The 23,756-nt window shown below is 36.0% G+C and overlaps 2 protein-coding genes across 4 annotated transcripts in view; one reads left to right on the top strand and one right to left on the bottom strand.

Moving 5' to 3' along the window:
- Nucleotides 1-2,610, bottom strand: part of LOC145684433 (uncharacterized) — a 155,447-nt gene extending 152,837 nt beyond the window's left edge. For all 3 annotated transcript variants that reach the window (XM_081756806.1, XM_081756808.1, XM_081756809.1), the window contains exon 1: nt 2,453-2,610. In XM_081756806.1, coding sequence (XP_081612932.1) covers nt 2,453-2,459 — 7 coding nt within the window. In that variant the 5' untranslated portion in view covers nt 2,460-2,610. The remainder of the gene's footprint in view (nt 1-2,452) is intronic.
- A 975-nt stretch (nt 2,611-3,585) lies between these two features.
- Nucleotides 3,586-23,510, top strand: LOC145684432 (cx9C motif-containing protein 4). The gene is made up of 3 exons (XM_081756805.1): nt 3,586-3,867; nt 10,194-10,345; nt 23,359-23,510. The coding sequence occupies exons 1-2, from the start codon at nt 3,810-3,812 to the stop codon at nt 10,331-10,333; spliced, it is 198 nt and encodes a 65-aa protein (XP_081612931.1). The 5' UTR covers nt 3,586-3,809; the 3' UTR covers nt 10,334-10,345; nt 23,359-23,510.
- Nucleotides 23,511-23,756: the final 246 nt, after the last annotated feature.

Here is a 23,756-nt window from a genome sequence, read left to right as displayed (position 1 = left end):
TCTTATAAAAGCAATCTAATTCTATATATATATACGAGGGTCATTGCAAAAGTCATGACAACTATTATTTTTCGAAAATGGTAACGAATAAAAATTCTGAAATATGCAAATGAAAGGTTAGTTTATATGTAAACATTACACGTAGAGAGATGGATGAACATATGCAATACTAGCCTATAAAGATATAGCACGAGAAAAAGGACTTTTTTTTGTCATTTTAAATGTGTTTTATTACTGTTAATTGCAATAGTACACAATAGTACAGAGCAGGAACACGTACCTGAGACATCTTAGAATCTTAACCATCTTGTGGATTTTTGGATGACTCCTGATGCCATAGAATGCACATAGTTTGTAATGTACTATTCTGTACTGTTGGAATTGACAATAAAACACTTTTGAAACTACATTTTTTTTCACCTTTCTTCTCGTGTTATATCTTTATGCTGGTGAGTGTGTTCATCCATCTCTCCACATGTAATGTTTACAAATGAACTAACCTTCCATTTGCATATTTCAGAATTTTTTTAATTCTTCACCATTTTTTTTTAAATAGTTACCATGCCTTTTGCAATGGCCCTAGTCTTTTCAGGTGTAGAATAATACCTGTGGATTCCTCCTAACAAAAAATTTCTGGGTATGCTCCTGGTCACTTTATTCACCAAGTGCGAAGAACGCTCTGCTTTCTAGGATTTCATGTCCAGCCTCGTACAGAGCTTCGAAGAGATCACGAAAAGAGAACTCCCACTCCCACATTTAAGAATATTCTGGTTTATGGGAACAACTATTACTTGCATATCAGAAATTCTGATTACATGGATTGACATCAGAACATTAGGTCTAATGAACTTTTTTCTGCGTCCATGAATCTCCAATATAGATATGTATATTCGTTTATAAACAGTACCTAAAAGTCAAGGTCAGCGGCGCACCCACGTCGGGGTCCACTCAGTCCGGATCCCTTTAAAAAAATATATACTTTTTTAAAATACACTTATTTAGCAGAGAAGGTGTTGGTGTTGTCTACAAATTATGGTCTTACTCTTTATTTTTACTTTTATTCCCTCTATAAATACATTCTAGTTCTATCATTTTCTGAGAATACAAGTGGCAGGATTTACCAATTACTTTCGTGTTTTCAGATGTAAAACAATACAGTTCAAACTACATAGACGTAGTGAACTGTGCAGTATTGGACCCCTTCCCTAAGAAAAAAAAAATGAGTACATGCCTGGTCAAGATTCTACCGTGGAAAATTCAAAAAAATAGCCGGATCAGCGTGTCATCTCGACATTTACCTAGTACAAAATGCACAAGTAACACTAGTCTCTGGAGGTATCAAGAACAGCAAAAACGACTAGTGTCGTGAGAGAACTGACGTTGGTAAAAATTGAACTCTTATCCGCTCAAAAATGAAATGAAATCTAAGTTTTACGTCCCACACTTATGCTGATTAGGCTAAAGGAGACGGTGGTGATAAATGAATGCAATGATGGAATGAAGAAAATGGGAGGAAACGGCAGAACCCCGAGAAAACCCACGCACACTGTCCACCACAATGCTCACTTATCGCTAGCTGGGATTCAACCAAGGACCCCACGCACCTGAGGTGAACGCCCTACCACTGAGCCAACGCGGCCCGCTCAAACTAAGAGAAAAATATATCTAATGTACAAATTATCGTATGCAGTAATCAGTACATCAGATAATTTTTTCCCCTCTTACTTTGTAGCTTAGATAAATTATTACCAATGCGACTTCCCTCGCAAGCCGCCTCTGAAGCACACAATAGGGAATTCCAAGACAAGATTGTAAAAGTATATTTATGAAAACGATCCAAGGCACGTCTTCCTTTATTCCATTCTGGTTTCCGTGTATTATGGAATAGCCAGACGCAACGTTTTTGGACTAGTGACATTCAGAAAAAGAGGAAAAACTTCTGCAAACTCTCTTAATCATATTGATCCTGATGTTATTTCCAGTTAATTCTATTCTATAGTGTATTTCGTGACCCAGACACTGTATCAGCATTATTGAAATATGAGGATTAAAAAGAAAATCAGCAGGAAACTAAAATTCTAGAAGAAAAAAATTTTGAAAAAAAAAAAAAAAAAAGATTTGGACAGCAGACGATATTTTCGAAAACTATCCAATGAAAACTACCGCTCACTAAAGTAACATTTACCGCTGAACTTCGTATTAACCAATATACATTACATACTTCAATTACACGAATATATTCTCCTCACAATGAAATTTAGTTTGGCTCAATTATACTAATGACTTTAAGTCAGAAATCGCCGTCTCTATCAAAAAATACAGGGGTCGCCAGAAGGTCAATTTTCGGGTTATCCCTTCGAAACCTACAATGAAATCAGTGTAAATGAACACACATAATAGACTACATTACAACAATGAATGCACACAAATATATTTAAAATTTGCAACTTACCGGTCATGTTGGCACTGAAGTTTTATTTCTACAAGACGTATTTCGTTGCAACCGCTAGCACTTCAAACTCCGTTCATCACACCACTGATAATATCCCTCTGCGCCGACCGCCTACAGGCAACTACTTCAGTTACCTATAAAACCCGAACTGCGAAATGTAATAGAAACGGAACGTTACCTATTTCTCCATTTTTCAACTAATTATACCATTTACTTTTTTTTCTTTTCCACAGCAGGGAATGTTTTTATCTGACGTAATATTATGTGGATAGCTATCGTATGACAGCGAACACGATACAATATTAAAACTTCCTCTTTATGCAACTTGCCTAATGGCCCTCAGATACATAATGAAACCATTGACTCATTCCGTAGTCTTCACAAAATTTGCACATCGTATCGTAACGCGAATATATATATCGGTCTTATGCAGTCATTTTGACGTATGAATACCGTTATACTAAAGGCCTGACCACTGCAGGAAACATATTTTAGTAGAACTCTAGTAATGCACTAATTACGCGTCAGAGCGATTCTGCATAAGGCTCTATAAGTGCTACGCCGAATATCCCAATCCAACGGGCACACACAGTAACGATTTTTATAGACGCAGCGCAACTTTGCGATTTTGTTTTAGCTTTCATACTAACGTTTAATATTTTTTGCAATGCCTTGCTGTTTGTCCAATTTTGCTGAAATTGAAACTCTCGAAGCAAACGTTTCGTTGTGTTGACGCGAACCACTAACAAAATCCTCCTCTGAAAAGGAGTCGTATTATGCAAATTATTTTCTACTATATTTGGTCACTATCTTAAGCAGGTATATTCCAAACGTAATTACACTTATAATATAAACTTTAATTACAGTGCTTGAAGGCGGTTACGTATGAAATTACAAAAATGAAGAAATGCATTTAACAAAATATATCTGGATCTAATTTAGGCCTACAAATTACTCTTCTGAGGAATTATTAATACTATATTCAATTTTACGTATATTGATCACTGAACTGTATAATTTGAGGTGGCTTTCGAAGATAATATTATCAGTCATTTGATGAGTGCGATACAGTACAATCAGAAATTAAACATTTTTACGAGTTTTCATTTGGAACACAGGGCTCATTATGTATTAGGCGTTGTAGCACACAAAATTTTAGCGAAAAATAGTACGGAATGATCTCGCCATTTTTAATTCTGTTATGACCTGTCTACTTCTCAAAACTGTAATGGTCATGGAGTTAATGTGGTGGGAATAAGAGAAGAAAAGGAAGGAAAAAAGTGTATGGATTATCGCAGTGTAACTCGTAAAAGCGGAATTTGCGAAAGTCGAGAGTAATTTTTTTATATACATATATATGAAAGGAGGAGATCCTTGTCAAAAACAAGCATGTGATATACAAAAATGCCTTAAAAGTAAGTAAAGGATATAGTATACGAGAGTGCCTCATCATTTAGCGAGGACTCACGAAGTGCAGTCTTTTAAGGATTATTCATTGAGGATATAGGAACTTGAAAATGAGGTAAAAATGCGACTTTCATTTAATTACTGAGTAATATAAAATAAAATGTACGTCGGTTTGCGTTGCGTTTCGTTGTGTTTTATGGTATGCGAAGAATAATAATGTGCCCTTGTACGTAGTGTATGAGTATATGTGGGGGATTTGAAACACATATCGCATGTCACGTGCACGTGGATGCTTCTTACTACTTCTAAATGTAATAAAATCATTTTTATACGTAGTGCAACAGTAGGAAGTATCCACGCGCACAGATCATGAGGCACTGTTGTATACTATTACCGACTAGTAAGGTTTCAGGTGCAGATAGAAAATACGAACCCATACATACATTAATCGTTTATTACTTCTTTTGCAGTAAATCGACTCTCTGTACTTTGAGCAATTATTTTTCATGTGTGGATTTATATTGTTAGGTTAGAATTCACTTTTGGAGGGCTTAAGTGTTCATATGGCATAAAAACCATTGTCCAACAAACACTAACCAACTTTGCTAAGTTGTAACTAAAAACCATGAATTGATGTAATCGAGTGAGGCCAGGAGAGAAGAGTTCGGTCCACACGGTAGTGCATCTTTTGGGAGGAGGCGCGTCAGCGACTGTGGGTATACACATAAACGAGTATAGCGGAGGCACTGGACAGTGTTCGAGAACACAGGTCCCCTTCCATTTAGCTATAATATAGACAGAAAACAAGGCATTAGTGTTGTATCGCCGGACCAATTTGAAAGTCTGTATTTGGTTACAATTGGTTGGATTACATTAAGTTAAGTTAGATTACGTGACAGTAGTCGTGTAGTATTATTATACGGATGCATAGTATAAATAAGAGTATTCCATAATAGTAGTAATAGGGATAGGAGTAGGAGTAAGTAGTAGTAGGAGGAGTTGTAGTGGTAGTAATAGTAGTAGTAGGAACGGGTTGGAAGACCTGCAGGGGTTGGTTGGGTTTTGTTCTCAATATGAAATTGGCAAATTAAAGACTTGCCCAAATTTTTCCGTGCATTGTACAATCTATGGATCTGTATAAGAAAACAAGTGTACCTCTCCGCGAAATAGTTCATCTGCTTCCACATGCAGTGCCGCTTACAGCATCAACAACAGCCAACAAATACAACCATTTTCTTAACTTTTACTATTCCCCTTACCTGACTTTCACTCATTCTTCCTTACAAACTTAAATAAATTCTCCAGTTGACCCGGCAAATTTCTTAAAATTAGTCCGGCGATACAGCACTTAACCCGAAAACAACGTGCCCTGCGGGGCTCTAACCCGTTTTCATTCGCTGACGCTCGCTCGGCAATACTATGTGATTTAAATATTAAACTTTGATACAGAAAGGAAGCTACCTAGCTACTAAACTATATGGGGAGACCTGAGTTCTAGAACCTTCCCGAAGCGCTGCATAAGACATGAAAACAGTTTATTATGAACGTGAAAAGTGCGACCTGAATGCTTTCATTGCTTCGATAATGCTGTTCTAAAATAACGTAACACATTACTTACGTAAATTTCACAAATATGTGATTCCCTTAATTCTCTGCCATTTCTATGGTTTCGCATCATGAGTTATCGCATTGCTTTCAGGTATTCAACTTCACTTTGGATAGACAAAATCCGAAGTGTTAGTCCTGTTATCATATGCCCATGCCATTTCATTTTTTGTTCCTTCATTTGCTGTCACAAGATTATATATAAACATTATTTTTATTTAGTTAGGTGGTAACGGTTCCATGCTGCAGACTGCATTATTTCCAAAGGCTGCAAGTTGATATTAAAGAAATCACGGGTAGAAGGCCAATTATATATATATATATATATAGTGTTTCAAAACAACACACAACGTTTGGGAGGTGATTCCTGACACCAAGATAAGACAAAAAGTATAGACCAACCTGGGTGCACAAATGCTTCCTTTGGGAGTTATAGATTGCCGAAAACAAAAAAAAAAAAAAAAAAAAAATTAAATTAAATTAAAAAAAAATAAAAATAAAAATAAAATAAAATAAAAATAAAAAAATAACTTTAAAAATCCATATCTCCAAAACTTGGGAGCCTACTGTAGTCGGGTCGGGTCAAGACTTCACGTAGGAACTAATATGTGCGCTATCCAAAACTACGTGTTTCGGATTCCTAAGGTACTCACGAAACAGTTTTTATACAGGGAGTTTGACTACAGGCATATAATCTGAAGTGCTCACCAACTCCCTCTATAAAAATTGTTGCAGCAGTATGGCAGGATTTTGAAACTTGGATATTAGGTTAGGGCTCATACTAGTACCTCAGCGAAGTCTTGACCCGACAACGGTAGATTCCATAGTTTTGTAGCTATGGACCTTTAGAGTTTTTTTTTCGGGAAACTATAACTCCAAAAGGAATCATTTGTGCTCCCAAGTTAGTCTGTTCTTTTTGTCTTATTTTGGTGTCAGGAATTACCTCCCAAACGTCGGTGTTCTTATGAAATACCCTATATTTATATATATCATACATGTGTTGCTGATATATGTATAATAAATGATAACAGTGTCAAGGCATTAACAAATAGAGCTGTAAAAGTGGTAAAAGAATAGGTATGGGTACACATTCAGAATATGATAGCTATTAACACGTTCACTACCATGTATATCACCGATTGACAGCGGCCTTACTTCGCGGAGCCCTATGCATCATATGTGATTCACAGGCTTTGTATTGCATTGTTTTGTTTGAATCCGTGTAATCACCGGTGATGCACAAGCACGTAAGTTTAAATGCTTAAATATTTTTTTACAGTCTCAGAAAGACGTTTGGTATCCTTGGTTTCCGACTTGTGGAAGTTTTTTTTTTTTTTCCTACAAATTGTTTGATCATTTTGATATATATTTTCCTCCAATAAAAATGACCCGACAGTTCAGTTTACTCGATTTCGCTGTTAACATGCCCGGTTCTCGGTTAACATGCCCGAGCTTTGTCCAAACAGTTTGCAAATTGATTCAGAAGCGTTATTTTATCCGTGTCTAGACGCCAATTGCGTAGTGATGTATAATTCGAGTGCTAGCATACAATGACAACAAATGTTAGGAAAATTAAAATCAAACTAGGTATATAGTATTCGCTTTAACTAGGTGTTCTTGCACGCAGAGATTTATGTTGTATTCCCTTGAACATGTGAGGCCAAAGAGCGAAAACAGATGAACAACAGTGAAGAATGTTATAGGGTGGACAGATTAAAAAAGGAAATTACTCTGTTTGCCAGACTGGAATAATTTCATAATTTACCTAGATGTAGTCACTGTTATGCCAGTGTTCATGCCTAGGTCGCGCCGTGGATTTCATTGGTCTCCAGCCAAAATTTTTGTGAGGGACCCCGACATGACTAGTTTGTGGCAAAAATGTAAGATATAATAACTCATCGTTAAATTTGACGATACGATGACCAGTCTTTACGAGGGGCGTCCACTAGGTTATGTACCTAGACAGTAAGGGGGGGGGGGGAGGCGGAGCATATTGACACGCCTGACACGCACGCCAAGGCCACTGTGGGGAACCCCACTGCGCAATTTGAGGTCAGTCGGAGTAACGCAGGGCCATGGGCAGTGTGTGTGACGCCGCGAACAATGAATTTGCAGAAGTTGGAGCACCGCTCGCTCATCAAGTTTCTCACTAAAGAATGGAAGGGACCAAAGGAGATCCACGAGCGACTGGTGAAAGCGTACCGAGACCTGAAGAAACACCTGCGGGGATAACGAGGTCCAACAGACTGTTTCCTAGTGGTTTGCAGGTCATGACAAAGACTCTATTTTCTCTCTGGGATTTCTTCACTGTCCACAATGTGGCGACGGTGCCTAGACCTGTATGGGGACTACATCAAAAACAGTGATCACCAGGCAAACCTATCTGCATTCCTTCATGTCTAGGTAGATAACTTACTGGATGCCCCTCGTACAATCGATTATCGATACGTCTTGTAAAATTGGTGTCAACAATTATAGAGTTGTAATATCTTTATCTTTTTCGCTTTATATTCCACCATTTTAAATTTCAAACCTTAAACAGCTTCTGTGGAAAATTATCGCTGGCCAAGTTGGATATACATATAACCGCCACCACAGGCAGTTGAGCGGGAATGTTGTAGTTGAAAAATGAGATTGTGAATGAAGAAAGGAAAAATTCCATCTTTCGGAGTTGCCCCTATCCTGCTTTACGGGTAGCTTGTTCAATCTATCCACTGAAGCCATCTATTCGAAAATTATGAAACTATTTTACAAAATTTCAAAAATCTTTGCAGATGAAAACTTAAGTGTGAGCTTTAAGAATAGGTACAAATTATACTATGTAACTACAAGTCAAAAACGGGACACAACTTTTTTTTTTTTAAATAACAATAATATCTATGTTGTGTCTCTTTTGCCATCTGCTGGGGATATCATACAGCATTAAAATAACACGTTAAAAGTGGGACTTTGGATCACTTAAAGATATTAGTGCAGAGGTGGGAGCTACGGGTTGCAGCAATCATGTCAGAGAAACGACTAGTACACTGCGTTTTCCGAGTGGTTACGGAAAACAAGATTTGGTGAAAGGGTTATTTAATAGTTTGAAATTAGAAGGAATCAGTTTCAACTGAGATATATAATTTATTAGAACAAATAATTCAACAGACAACATATATATATAACAACTAACAAACCGATTCCTTTGTGAAATTGCTCCGCAATCACAGTTAAATGTCGGAAGGCGAAAATTAGCTTTTATCTCACAACTCATTAAATTTCAAATAATTTAGATTAACTTTGATGTTGCGTTTAGTTTCAAAATATCACTTCGAAATATTCTACTAAATCTAACATTGATAATTACATGTACTTTAAATCTAATAGGAGTCGGGGCCATTCCTAAGTGGGTGACCAATACTAACCTTAACTTTCACGAAAAATACAAAAATTAAATAAAAAAAAAGGTTTTAAATTTTGAATTAGTGATAATTAATCACTCACTCACAATGCTCCCGGTTCCTTATACAAACCACTAATACACTTCTTTTAACTTCTCATCTTCACGACACAATTCCGAAACAATTTCACTGTTAACTATGTAAATTACATGTTGACTGGAAAACTTACCTTGTATAAATGCAAGGTTTGATAGGTCAATTTCCCAAACGTAAGTTCGTAGGTGGCAGCACTATAAACTATAGCAGCAATGTTCATCAATGTTCCCAACTCTAATCGGAATCACAATCTCTTATTACTTTTTTTTTTCATTATGCTTCAAGTTGGAAACCTGGAATGTCAGTACATGCCATAAAAGCGATTATTATAATGTGTACGATTCACATTCGCTAGATATGCGTGTACAGTCAGCGACAAAAGTTGTTTCCATTTGATGAAATTAGTTTCATAAAATTTTAAGAATGAAAGGACAGTTTGAGTACAGTTTTCAGTAAATTAAAAAGAATAGAATTTTTTGTACGATCCACCCATACTACCGTTATTCCCAATATAAATTTTACCAAACGGAAAGAACTTTTGTCCTTGACTGTACAAGAGGATTCTTTTCGTGTCTTATCAGGAAATGTAAAGTCCGAAACAAATGGAGGGAGGTTTGGAAGCTGTTAGATATTACGTACCTGTGTTTGGATGCACTTCCCGCGTACATTTGTCGCCTTTTTCTTACTATATTAAGAAATTTCACTACCTGCATGAAATATACATCATTTCTTATAATAATTGTAGGAAATGATCAATTTTGGAATGGAATGGACTGGGTTGCGTAGTGGTTCAGAATGTTTGACCACTATAAAGCCCGCTAGAGGGACCCCCGTGTTCCAGAGGTGAAAGCTCTACCACTGAGCCACCACGACCCCTTTCCCTATTTCATACTACATTTTCATTCCACCAATATCTCGTAGTAGGTCTAATTGACTTTCATTAATTAATTATCCACCTCCTTTAGTGTGTAGGTCATGTACGAGGGACGTTACTTTTAACATCATTGACTTTATGTTTGAAATACATTCGCTGAGTTTTCGATTTTTTTTTTTTTTTTAATTTTCCTAGAGCATATGACCTCGTACATAAAAAATAGAAACTAAGCGAGGTAAAGATAGAAACGAAAAGGCAACGGAAATATGCGAGACAACATAAGCCCTAAGAAAACCCATGCACGAGGTGTTTTTAGATAAGAAATTGTACAAATCCTCCCAACTGTTAATTAATGTATGTATACCTTTTGTCTTTCCAGTTCATAATTACCAAGTGTCCGCGTGTAAGGACTTCTTTGAGGCTATGAAAAAATGCTGTGAAAAGTGGGGCGATCTATCAGGCTGCTGTTCAGGATTTAAAAAGGAACAGGAATTGGAGGAAGCGAAAAAGACGAAATAAAAATATAACCATGTAAGTAGTGTATTATTATAAAAAGTGTTTACCGTTTACTTGTACAGATACAGAAAGTTCGTAGGATTCCATTTATTGTCAAACATTCTTGCCTTTCCTACGGAAGATAAAGGATTTGAATGCAATCACATTGGTTTGCAGTAGGGATGGCCACAAAGTTCCGGTTCCGGCGGGGAACCGGTTCTCGGAGATCCGGTTTTCAGAACCGATTCTGGAACCGGTTCCGGACCTGGATCCGAAAACCCGGTTCCAGAACCGGATCTTGGGAACCGGTTCCAGACCTGGATCCAAAAACCCGGTTCCAGAACCGGATCTTAGGAACCGGTTCCAGACCTGAATCCGAAAACCCGGTTCCAGAACCGGATCTTAAGAACCGGTTCCAGATCTGGATCTGAAAACCCGGTTCCAGAACCGGATCTTAGGGACCGGTTCCAGACCTGGATCCGCAAGCGTCCAAAGACCCGTAAAGGAGGCACAAAGTTCACCTTCAAAAATAATGCAAAGAGGACCATGCGCTTGTGCCTTTCCCGCCCAGACCCGCTTGTGCCCCCAGAAAAAAATTTTGGTCCACCAGTGGGTGTTTAGCCAAATGAGTTGGCCAGTTTGCCTGTTTAGCCAATGAGTTTGCCAGTTACCCAGTTTATTTAGCCAAATGAGACAAGCTGCCGCCGCCTGGGGGCCTGCCTGTCGCTTCCACCATTTCATCTAGCATACTGTTCACAGCTTGCCAGCAGCTCGCGTTTAGGTAGGGATGGTAACAAAGTTTCGGTTCCAGCGAAACAGGTTCCGCGAGGAACCGGTTCTGTTTTCAGAACCGGTTCCAGACCTGGATCCGAAGAACCGGTTCCAGACCTGGATCCGAAGAACCGGTTCCAGACCTGGATCCGAAGAACCGGTTCCAGACCTGGATCCGAAGAACCGGTTCTAGATCTGGATCCGAAGAACCGGTTCCAGACCTGGATCCGAAAAACCGGTTCCGGAACCGGATCCGTTCAGACCCGAAAACCGGTTCCGCCAAGAACCGGTTCTGGCCATCCCTAGTTTGCAGTTCAATCCTTACATCATACGGTAGGCAGTTACGATTATTAATGACGATTAACGAGGTTCTTAATTAGGGGCAAAGTAGCCTAGCGGTAAGAACGTTCAACTCACGTCCATGTGGTCCTGGTTTCGATTCCCAGCCGATTCAACCAAATTTTCGGCGTCCACCCAGCGTCGTGAGGCAAACTGGGGAGTCAGTAGGTCTAGAAAGCTCCCGATATGGCGGTTAGTGATAGGGCGACCCAGCGCGTTGATCGCGTGCTGTCGCTAGGCTGGACGTAGAGATGGCGTTGAAACGGCTCAGGCCCTCAAATGGCTGTTACGCCAAGTGGGGGGAGGGGATGGGGGAGTACTTAAGTACTTTGCATATGTAAACTTATGCTTTTAGTTACTGCTATAATATTCAAAGTACTATTAACTGTACTCAGGGCTTATAGCGAGTCACTTTTTTTTAACTAAAAGTTACTTTTTTTCAAGTTGGTCACTAAAAGTTACTTTTTTTCAAATGTGTCACTAAAAGTTACTTTTTTTCAAGTTGGTCACTAAAAGTTACTTTTTTTTTCAAGTTGGTCACTAAAAGTTACTTTTTTTCAAGTTGGTCACTAAAAGTTACTTTTTTTTTCAAATGTGTCACTAAAAGTTACTTTTTTTTTCAAGTTGGTCACTAAAAGTTACTTTTTTTTCAATTTGGTCACTAAAAGTTACTTTTTTTTCAACTTGGTCACTAAAAGTTACTTTTTTTCAAGTTGGTCACTAAAAGTTACTTTTTTTTTTTCAAGTGGGTCACTAAAAGTTACTTTTTTTCAAGTTGATCACTAAAAGTTACTTTTTTTTCAAATGTGTCACTAAAAGTTACTTTTTTTTTTCAAGTTGGTCACTAAAAGTTACTTTTTTTCAAATGTGTCACTAACAGTTACTTTTTTTCAAGTTGGTCACTAAAAGTTACTTTTTTTTTCAAATTTGTCACTAAAAGTTACTTTTTTTTTTCAAGTTGGTCACTAAAAGTTACTTTTTTTTCAAATTTGTCACTAAAAGTTACTTTTTTTTCAAGTTGGTCACTAGAAGTTACTTTTTTTTCAAGTTGGTCACTAAAAGTTACTTTTTTTTCAAATTTGTCACTAAAAGTTACTTTTTTTCAAGTTGGTCACTAAAAGTTACTTTTTTTTCAAATTTGTCACTAAAAGTTATTTTTTTTCAAGTTGGTCACTAAAAGTTACTTTTTTTCAAGTTGGTCACTAAAAGTTACTTTTTTTCAAGTTGGTCACTAAAAGTTACTTTTTTTTTCAAATTTGTCACTAAAAGTTACTTTTTTCAAGTTGGTCACTAAAAGTTACTTTTTTTTTTAAATTTGTCACTAAAAGTTACTTTTTTTCAAGTTGGTCACTAAAAGTTACTTTTTTTCAAGTTGGTCACTAAAAGTTACTTTTTTTTTAAATTTGTCACTAAAAGTTACTTTTTTTTCAAGTTGGTCACTAAAAGTTACTTTTTTTTTCAAATTTGTCACTAAAAGTTACTTTGTTTTGGGGAGATAAAGTGACTTTTTCGTGTGATTTATGTTTTGGATTGGCAGTTTTCTAAGAAATATATAAAAATAAATGGAAAAAAGGCAGAAACTTGTTAATCGTTACTCTTTTGAAACCTTCAGTACTTGCTGCCACATGTGAAACAGTCAGCTTTATTCTCACACGGTGTCTATCGGTCACGAAAGTCACGAATGTCACGAAATCAGAAAATGGTCATGAAAGTCACGAAGAAGTCAAGAAATTTAGCGTTTGGGTCACGATTTTCTTTTTAACTGTGCAAATCTAAGTACAGATTGGAAAATTTTGTTCCATAAAACATAAAAATTCACCAACTAAAATGTCTATGGTCGGTTTTAGATGCTACCAAATCGCAAGCAATGTACGTTTCTATAGCATGGATGAAAATTCGGCCTAATTCGCACCCAAATTCGCTTTTGAAAATGTTAGGAAATTTTATGATTTGGTAAAGAAAACGTCACGAAAAGTCACGAAATTTCATTTTGGAATTTTAGTAGACACCCTGTCTCACTTCAGCTTTTATTCTTTCTAAAGCACAGTGGATAGTTGGGGTTGAGAACCCTTCTGTGTCTATTCTTTCTTCTATCATAATAGTCTTTTAGTTTTCTCTCGTAATAGTTAACGCTCCGCTCAACGTTGTGTGTCTGTGGTTCATCATGTTCGTCTTGTGTTATGTTTATTGTATGTTCTTCATAAGAGTAGGTGATAAATTTGAATATTTCATGGCTTTGAGAACTCTCAATGCAAAGTTAAATATAATGTCTGGGATGAAGAAATTCGGAAATAGGCCAGAACTGGTTCTACTCACTCAGAAGCTTCTTACATCTGCTAAGTCTGCTTACCGTAACTACAGAGCATACTTAGAAAACCTAAGAAAGGAGGAAGCTCATAAAGAAGCAAAGAAGAAAAGATGAAACAAAACAACAAACAGAGAGGTGATGGAGAGATTGACAAAGGAAAAAACGGTCATGATGAGATTTTGGTCACTTTTTCGTGTGCTTTTAGTCCCTTTTTGGTGACTTTTTCGTAATTTTTTGGTCACTTTTCAACTATTTACAAGAGACCAGACCTCTATGAGCCCTTGTACAGTTTCGGTATTCCCCAACACCTTCCTCAACAGGTCTCGGTAAGCGCAACTCATCTGATTTTATAGAATTTTATCTTGTATTATTTTCTGTGCACCAATACAATTCTTCTGAAAAGAAGCACGTGAGATCGTGAAAGGCTGAAACTGTTAATAACGCTCGCACATCTGCCATACCAAAAGACAGACTGTGCCGTTCAGTTATAGTGAAGAAGCGAGAGTAATGCGTATCGAAGAGTGAGCGAAGCGAGAACGTATCGAAGCGTTCGCCAAATGTAATTCTACTTCTCCAGGCGAAGGAGCGTAATTAAGAGATGAAGAAACTGCTTTTTTTCTTCATAAAAGCAGGATTTAAAAAAAAAGAGGAAATTTTCGCTTTCTTGACATTTTGTGACTTTCTAGATCAATTCCAATTGTTTCCTTGTAGGTGATTCTGTACTGTTTATCTGTCCGCTAAAATTGAAATATTAAAGAAAGGCTAACATTTTTTTCAGGCAGAAAAGTGGAGAAAAAGAAACTTATTTTTTCTTTAAAAAAAATCAGTTTCTTTCCTGAGCCCTTGTGTCTCTATGCATAATACAGCCGCAATTCTTCGTCAAATGACAAAGGAATACATTGGAAACTTTCTATAAGTGATTGCTGCGTACACAAATGCTACAGTGGTGCATGGGGTTCCGGGTTCAAACCCTGCTCCCGCCAAATGAACTTTGTGGTGGACGAACACCATGTGCGTGGGTTTCCTCGAGGCTCTCCCGTTTCCTCCCACTTTCTTCATTCCACCATTTCATTCATTTCTCATCATCACCGTCTCCTTTAGCCTAGCGGGTATAACCGTGGAACGTAAAAATCAAAAATTTCATTTCATTTTTACAAATGCTACAAACAGCTTACAGAAAGATCTACCGTCATACACGACGATAGTAGCCAAGGAGGGAAATCTGTGGCAAAAGATGACGTAAAGAACGCGTGAATCATGTGGTTCGTGAAAGGGATAGAATGTGATTTCTGAACAGTCTGATGTTGAAATTTCAGGGAGCTCAGCAGCTGCATGAACAAACCAAATTACATGACGTAGTTCACACTTGGCGGGTGCTTCGATTGCAGTCGATACGGTTTCACGTTCACTCACTACTCCACAGTGAGCTAAATGTATTCATTGGAGATCACACATCGACTATAGCAGAACACAGACTATTCCGTTCAGTCAGTGTGTAGTAACAAGCATGAAAACCTATCGAGTACAATCGAAGTGTCTGCCAAGTATACAATTGCGGTAGAATTATATCATAGTTCATACTTGGCGGGCGCTTCGATTACAGTCGATATGTTTTCACGCTTGCTACTCCACAGTGATTGAATAGGAGACTTGTATGGTATGAGGGATGTGTCACCTCCAGGGAACAGATTAAGCTTATCTGCGTTTCGCCTTCTCACGTGGTCCTTCTCTGACAGCGTATAAGTCGTCATATAAATCTTCTGGATAAGTTTCTCATATCACAATTTTCAGCACAGCACTTACATAAGAAAAGGATTCTAATCCAAATAATTTATATCATCATATAACAAATCGTTTTCATCCATTGTGTTTTAACGCTAAAGTAAATAGAATCCTGGCTGGTGTAGTCAATTAAAACAATCCTCTTTTCAGGAATGAGAGAAAAAAAAATAAATGAAAATTATTAAGCTGAAGTCGCTAATTATAACAACACCATCTCAGGGTATTGAAAAAAAAAAAATCAAGGTTATATTAGACTTAATGTTCAGGTTGCGTTAGCTTTAGCAAAAGAGAAGGAAGACAATACAATAAAGTTATTATCTATCATCAGAAGATTTCCAAATTCTTGTTTTGTGGCCAACCAAGAAATAAGAGTTAACATTGTCCAGCTTAATTAGTATATATAAAGCAAATAAGCAATTAGAACCGTCTAAGTTCAAGTTTATGAATTGCATTTGAAATCATAAAGTCAAATTCTCAAGACTAGTTTATTTGTGCCATTAGTTAACGATTACATTATAACAGATTAAAAAAAAAAAATTTTGTGTCATTAAACATTTGCCTCCATCATGGTATCTCAAAGATACTTTATCAACATCTTATATGGAAATATGTTATCGTAGTGGTTTAACATATTCATATTATCAAACATGATTCTCAACATTGATACATATAGGAAATTCTTAATACTAAAACAAAATTGGCGATCCATCCTCTCTACTTCTATATTTCTAAATAAACATCTTAATTGAGCGTTCATTCTTTATAGTATCCCTGTCGTATATCAAATGAAATACAAACATAGGCCATATCATTACTACTACAACGTCATTCTTTTAACTTAAAGTGAATAAGTAGCATTATTACTTCACGTTAGCCTATTCATCACTTTCATAATACATATAACGTGGAAAACACTGCTATCAATGAAGAATGAAATATTTACAAATGTATAGTGAGTGAAAGAGAGAAAAAAAAAAATCTACTCGACAGGTTCAAATATTAAAACGCCTTTCCAACTATTATTATTTTAACTTATTATTGTTTCTGTTCATAATCAGTTAAGCTTGAAGAGGGATGGATACGCGTAAGGAATCATATTCTAATTGGGTGAAGCAAGTTGAGACATATTCCAACGTTATTAGTTTCGATGAGGCAAAATATATGTTTAATGGATTGGATAGGCACGTAATTATAATCATGGCACGTTCAAAGTAAACATCTACCTACAGAAGAAAGAAAAAAAAAAACGTTGCACGAAGTGATAGTTTTAGAAATAATGATATTAAATCCAAAGGTATGTCCAAATAAAATTTCACCGGATCAGCACAGACCGATATCAACATCAAAGAATACGTTAATTTTCTCTTAAATTTTTCCTAACCTACAATACTAAATATATGTTGCGAAAACAATGTGACAAGACACATGAAAGAGAATTTTAAATTACGAGTATATTACGAGATACTATGAAAAGGGCACATCACTAAATAATAAAACACGTTCAAAGTACAATTTTTCCGATTTCACACATATTGCGCATGTAGAAATGTATTACAAATCAATATTAAAGAGCACACGATGAAATATGGAAAGCGCACATACAAAATATATTACGAAATAATATCAAAAGGACACACGGCAAAATATGGAAAACACGTTCAAAGTACAATTATTACCGGCTCTACACTTACGATATACTTTTCCCTAACCTACACAAATATATTTTAAAAAGGACACAGTAGTATATATAAATGAAGACACTCCCAAAGAAATTTCATCATCATTAACACTTATCAATGACATACGTTACGGAGCATTTAATATTCTAACATAAACCGTCAAGTTATCACAAGTGCGTTCAAAGTGAAGTTCACCCCGGCAAAACAAAATATATCACATGGCAAAACAAAAGGCACATATTAGATTTGAAATCACAGACAAAATTAAATTCTCTAACCTAACCAAAATATTATGGGACACATCTTCTTTAAATTCAAATTTAACCTACCTACAGACACATATTAGATTCGAAAGCACGGACAAAATTTAATTTCCTAACCTAGCCGACATAAATATTATGGTTCACACATTTAAGTTTGACCTAACCTAACCTACAGCAAATATTTCACAAAACAAAACACCATTATGGGACATAATGTATCAATGTATTTAGACTAAGCCTACCTAACCTAAACATTCAAAAAAAAACAAGAATCTCAAAGTATATTACTATGGAGGAGTGCGTGCAAAGTAAAATTTATCATGTCAATACACAAAATTTTCAGGTTCACGTATCAAGTACATAAGATTTAATACTTCGATCATACATGCTTATGGCATGCAATTATAAGTACATGAGTGGACTATGACAATGAGCTTGGAAGACGCGTAACGCTTTTCGATTTAACTACACATAGTGATCTTGAAGCACTTCATGACTGAACAAGAAAAACAGAGAAAAGATATTACCAGTTAGGAAGGTTCCACAGGTTATGCAAGTCCAATCTTTCAGTTCAATAGGCAGGTTTCGTATACCCACTTCTTAAACTCCAAAAATTGATGCCACTGGATCACCAGTTCGATACCCTACAGTCGTAGGAGACCGTCCGTGTGGCCCATTGTCGTCAACTTTGAAACTACATCCCCTTTCCATCACTCTATCTCATCCGTAATGGCGGAGATGGTATTTGGCGGCCTTCGGCCTAAAGGTATTTAAATTAATTTTGAAGTCAGGCTCCTCGATTTTCTTTTCCTTTTCGTTCTACTTATTCAGGTTGACCAAAATATTAAAAATTTAGACAAGGTTGACTTCCAGAACTGTTTTAGCTATCAAATTTTCCGAAATTTAAAGGAGCCTAACTCAGACCGCCTTCTATATTCTTTACATCATGGTGATGAACTACGTCACCTTAGTCGCGTCACCAGACCTTAATAAGCGCGGTTTTAATATTACATAATCGACTACGAACTAAAATAAATTTATATGTCTTCTGTTACTATACAAAACCCTATTCAAATAAGCAGTCATTCTATCTATTAAATGACATTTCCTAATTATCGGAAATAACCACATAACATAAATTTCAAACTCACCTAACCACGTCTTGAAAATAATTCCCGTTGTTATGACGACCGCTGTTCTCACTGTTTAAGCGGGTCGCCATTTGTAGAATAGATGCCCGCATAGCGATTCAAACGCCCTCTTGTAGTGATAGCCAGAATGAGTAACAAATGAACATCAGAATGAACAACAAATGAACATCAGAGCGCATAACCAATAAACGATGGGTAGTATTACAACTGAATAACTGACGGAATTATATAAGGTAAAGTAAAAGTATAACTTAAATTTCACTATATAAGCTATAAATGGAATTATTACAGTAACGCGAACAGTTGCAGAAAAGACAGTTCGAAATTTTGGTGGTAAATTATTGGTGTGTTTGCGTATTTCATATAAAACTAATCACCCTTTGCACCATTCATTTCATTGGCAACGAAACATTAGAAACATTAGGGCGCAGTATTACAATACAATAACCAACTTTAACGCTGCGTAAACCACCGGTAAACATTAAAATACGGGAACCAACTTAAACAGAAATGTAACCGGTAATCGGTCGGTTACAAAACCAAAAAAAAAACCGGATTTAAAACAAAAAAACTGTTTTTTAGTTTTTTTTTTCAATAAAAACCATGGTTTTTGCCAACCCTGGTTTTCAGTAAATTAAAAAGAATGTAATTTTCTGTACGTTCTAGTCATACAACCGTTATTTCCAATATAAATTTTACCAAACGGAAAGAACTTTTGTCGTTGACTGTACAAGAGGATTCTTTTCGAGTCCTATCAGGAAAGGTAAGGGCCGAAACAAATGGAGGGAGGTTTGGAAGCTGTTAGATTATTACGTACCTGTGTTTGGATGCACTTCCCGCGTACATTTATCGCCTTTTTCTTACTATATTGAGAAATTTCACCACCTGCCTCAATCATAGATCATTTCTTGTAATAATTGTAGGAAATGATCAATTTTGGAATGGAGTGGACTAGGTTGCGTAGTGATTCAGAATGTTTGACCACCATAAAGTCCACTAGGCGGGCCCCCGTGTTCCAGAGGTGAGCGCTCTACCACGCCCCCCTTCCCTATTTCATGCCACACTTTCATTCCACCAATTATCTCGTAGTAGGTCTAATTGACTTTCATAAATCATCCACCTCCTTTAGTGTGAAGGTCATGTACGAGGGACGTTACTTTTAACAGCATTGACTTTGTAACAGACCGACTCTCGGTTGTTTACATTGGGTCCGTATTGTAATGTTTACCGGTTGAAGTCGAAGTTGGTTCCCGCATAATATTACTGTGCCCAGTTTTGTTACGTGTAAGTTTACACTAATCTAATGTTAATTCGTTTTGTATTGTTAGTACAAAGGATGGCACAAAAGAATACATGTACTCAATCTTGATATGAGATACGCACGTAAACACATCCGGAAATTTAATCTAACATTTTGAGTGTTTTTCTTTAAATCTAGTTCTTACCGATTCACTTCAAACCATGTAACCGTTCCTTTACAGTCCATACAGTATTTTAGAACAATTAATATAAGTAAAACCAAGTGATACTAAAAATTCTACTCAAAATATTTACCCACTGTTTTTTTGCTTGTGCTTAGGCTGTTGTTTATGTCATGGCGGATTTTCTGGTTATTGCCGCAAGAGGGCGTTCGAATCGCTATACGTGAAACTAACAGTTTCAAATATGGCGGTTTAGGAGTAATCATAATTCTCTCGTTGCTATAGTGAAAAATAAACAAGTGCCTGAAGAAATTAACGACTCTTTATAAATTATTAGATAGAATTTGTGGTAAGTTAGATATTAAAAATAGATATAGAGATTCATGATTTTTACGGTTAGATTCTTGTATCGATATGTATTTATGGTAAAACTGTGATAATTATAGTCGAAGATATAATATTAAAAAACCGCGTTTATCGAGGCCTGGCTACGAGTGTATGATGACGCAGTGAATTGGTAGTTTTCAGTATATAAGAACGATGGTCTAGGTTAGCTCCTTAAAAATTTAGAAATTTCGCAACTAAAAGTGCAAATTCGACCTGCAACCTAGTTAAAATTATGATTTAGGATAACCTGCGATATTATCTGGAGGAAATAGATACTGAGGAATCTGACCGAAGTCAAAATTCAGTAAAACCTTTGTTCGGACAAAGACCATCGAGTGTTACCTCCGCCATCATTAGGAATCTAAAATGATGGATCAGGAGGTATAAATGGTTGAGATTAATCTCGTCGATTTGTGGAACGACATCCTACTATGGTAGTATGTGGAGCCAACAATCCGGGGATATTAGTGTCAACTCTTCACTTAAACAGGTTGGATAATCTAGCCGAACCTGAGGATTAAACAGGGACTCTGACCAAACTGGGTAACATCATTTCTTATTTTTATAAACAGTATAGAAAAGTTCAACAAATGGCATCTTTAAGAATTAGTATGTGTAACTAAATTAAAGGGGCGTTACGCGTCTCTGTTGTATGTATAATTGAATTACTAAATCTTATGTGTGTCTCTACGTGAATTTGAAAATGTGTATGTTGATATTAGGGTAATACTTTACTTTATATGCACCTTTCGATAACAATGTACCTTGAGAATTTTAAATGTCTAGGTTAGATAGGGTTATGTTAAACACCTTGCTGAATTATATGTCATAATGATGTTTTATTTCGTGAAATATTTGTTGTAGGTTAGGTTAGGTCTAAATTGTAAATGTGTGATCCATAGTATTTATGTAGGTTAGGTTAGGAGATATTTTTTTTTTGTGTATCCGTGTTTCGAAATTTGATATGTGCCTCTTATATATTGCAATGGGATATATGTTATTTTGTACGCACCCATGAATATTTCGTATCCGAGAGTTTAAGTGTTTCGTACTCCTTGTCATTTGATTTAATATTGCTCCGTGATGTATATCAAACTGTAAACATTATGATGAAATTTCTTTGAGAGTGCCCTAATATATTAATGTGTCCCTTTTAAATCGTATTTGTAATACATGCGTGTAGGTTAGATAAGATTTCCATTTCTTACGTGTAGAGCCGGTAACAATTGTAAGTTGAGCATGCTTTTCTATATTTTGTCGTGTGTCCCTCTGATATTAATTTGTGATGTATTTTGTATACGTGATTGCCATATTTTGTTGTGCTCTGTGATACTACCTTGTGATACATTTTCATTTAGTAAAATTTCCAGTTTCATACGTGTAGAGGCGGTAAAATTGTATTTTGAACGTGTGTTTTATATTCTGTCGTGTGTCCCTTTGATATTACTTTGTGACGTATGTCGATATGCTCAGTACGTATAAAATCAGTAAATTATATTTTGAACGTGCCTTTTAATATGTTGTCATGTGCCCTTTCATAGTGTACCTCCGGATTTAATATTATTAGTTCTAGAATTACCATTTCGTGCGATATTGTTTGTTATAGTATTCTGAACGTGCCATTATTGCAGTTGCGTGTCTGCTTGTCGAACATATATTTTGCCTCATCGAAACCGATAACATTGAAATATGTCTCAACTTGCTTCGCTCTTATGCGTATCCATCTCTCTTTAAGTTAATTAGTTGTGAACAAAAGTAATAATAAGTTAAAATGATAATAGTTTTTTTTTTTTTTTTTTTTTAAAAATCAAAGGCGTTCTAAGACTTGAACCCTGTCGAGTAGATATAGAATTTTTTTTCTTTCTTTTCCTTTCGCTCGCTACACATTTGTAAATATATCATTGTTCATTAATAGTAGGTTTTTTTTTCATTAAATGTATTATGCGAATGATGCATAGGCTAGCGTAGAATAATGATGCTTCTTAGCTACTTTTAAATTAAAATGAAGTTGTAGTAGTGATGATACGGCCTATGTTTGGTAATTTATTCGATGAATGACAGGGATAGTATAAAGAACGAACGCCCAATTAAAAATGTGTTTGAAAACATATAAGTGAAGAGGATGGATCGCCAATTGTTTGAGTGATAATGAGTTTTATATGTATCAATGAGATATGTTTGAGAATCATGTTTGAATCTGAATATGTTAAACCACTGTGATGACATAATTTCATAAAAATGTTGATAAAGTATCCTTAAGATACCACGATAGAGGCAAATATTTAATGACAATTTTTTTTTTTTTATCTGTTATATTGTACTTAACGAATGGCACGAATAAACCAGTTATGAAAATTTAACTTTATGATTTCGAATACAATCTATAAACTTGAACTTAGACAATTTTAATTGCTAAATTTTTTTTTATAATATACTAATTAAGTTGAACAATGTTGACTCTTATTCTTGGTTGGCCGCAAAACAAGAATTTGGAAATCTTCTGATGATAAATAATAACTTTATTGTTGTGTCTTCCTTCTCTTTTGCTAAAGCTAATGCAACTTGAACATTTAAGTCTAATATAACCTTGATTTTTTTTTTCAATACCCTGAGATGGTGTTGTTATAAGTGGCTACACCAGCCAGGATTCTATTTACTTTAGCGTTAAGACACAATGATTAAAAACGATTTGTTATAACTTTATGTTTGAAATACATTCGCTGAGTTTTCGAGTTTTCTTCTTTTTTTTTTTTTAATTTTCCTAGAGCATATGACCTTGTACATAAAAAAATAGAAAGTAAGCGTGGAAAAAAATAGAAACGAAAAGGCAAGGAAAATATGCGAGACAACATAAACCCTAAAAAAAACATGCACGAGGTGGTTTTAGAACAGAAATTGTACAAATCTTCCCAACTGTTAATTAATATATGTATCATTTGTCTTTCCAGTTCATAATTACCAAGTGTCCGCGTGTAAGGATTTCTTTGAGGCTATGAAAAAATGCTGTGAAAAGTGGGGCGATCTATCAGGCTGCTGTTCAGGATTTAAAAAAGAACAGGAATTGGAGGAAGCGCAAAAGACGAAATAAAAATATAACCATGTAAGTAGTTTATTATTATAAAAGTGTTTACCGTTTACTTGTACAGATACAGAAAGTTCGTAGGATTCCATTTATTGTCAAACATTCTTGCCTTTCCTACGGAAGATAAAGGATTTGAATGCAATCACATGTGGTTTGCAGTAGGGATGGCCACAAAGTTCCGGTTCCGGCGGGGAACCGGTTCTCGGAGATCCGGTTTTCAGAACCGGTTCCGGACCTGGATCCGAAAACCCGGTTCCAGAACCG

This window comes from Thermobia domestica, chromosome 4, assembly GCF_964235325.1.
Source record: "Thermobia domestica chromosome 4, izTheDome1.hap1.1, whole genome shotgun sequence".
Lineage (NCBI taxonomy): Eukaryota > Metazoa > Arthropoda > Insecta > Zygentoma > Lepismatidae > Thermobia > Thermobia domestica.
The sequence above is the reverse complement of the archived record's forward strand: the minus strand, read 5'-3'. Positions and strand labels throughout refer to the sequence as shown.

Bases quoted from the DNA above. Each gene is read 5' to 3' on its own strand.
- LOC145684432 (XM_081756805.1), top strand. From the start codon at position 3,810: ATGAAAGGAGGAGATCCTTGTCAAAAACAAGCATGTGATATACAAAAA. The intron at 3,868-10,193 runs GTAAGTAAAGGA...TTGTCTTTCCAG, and splicing joins TATACAAAAATGCCTTAAAA to TTCATAATTACCAAGTGTCC.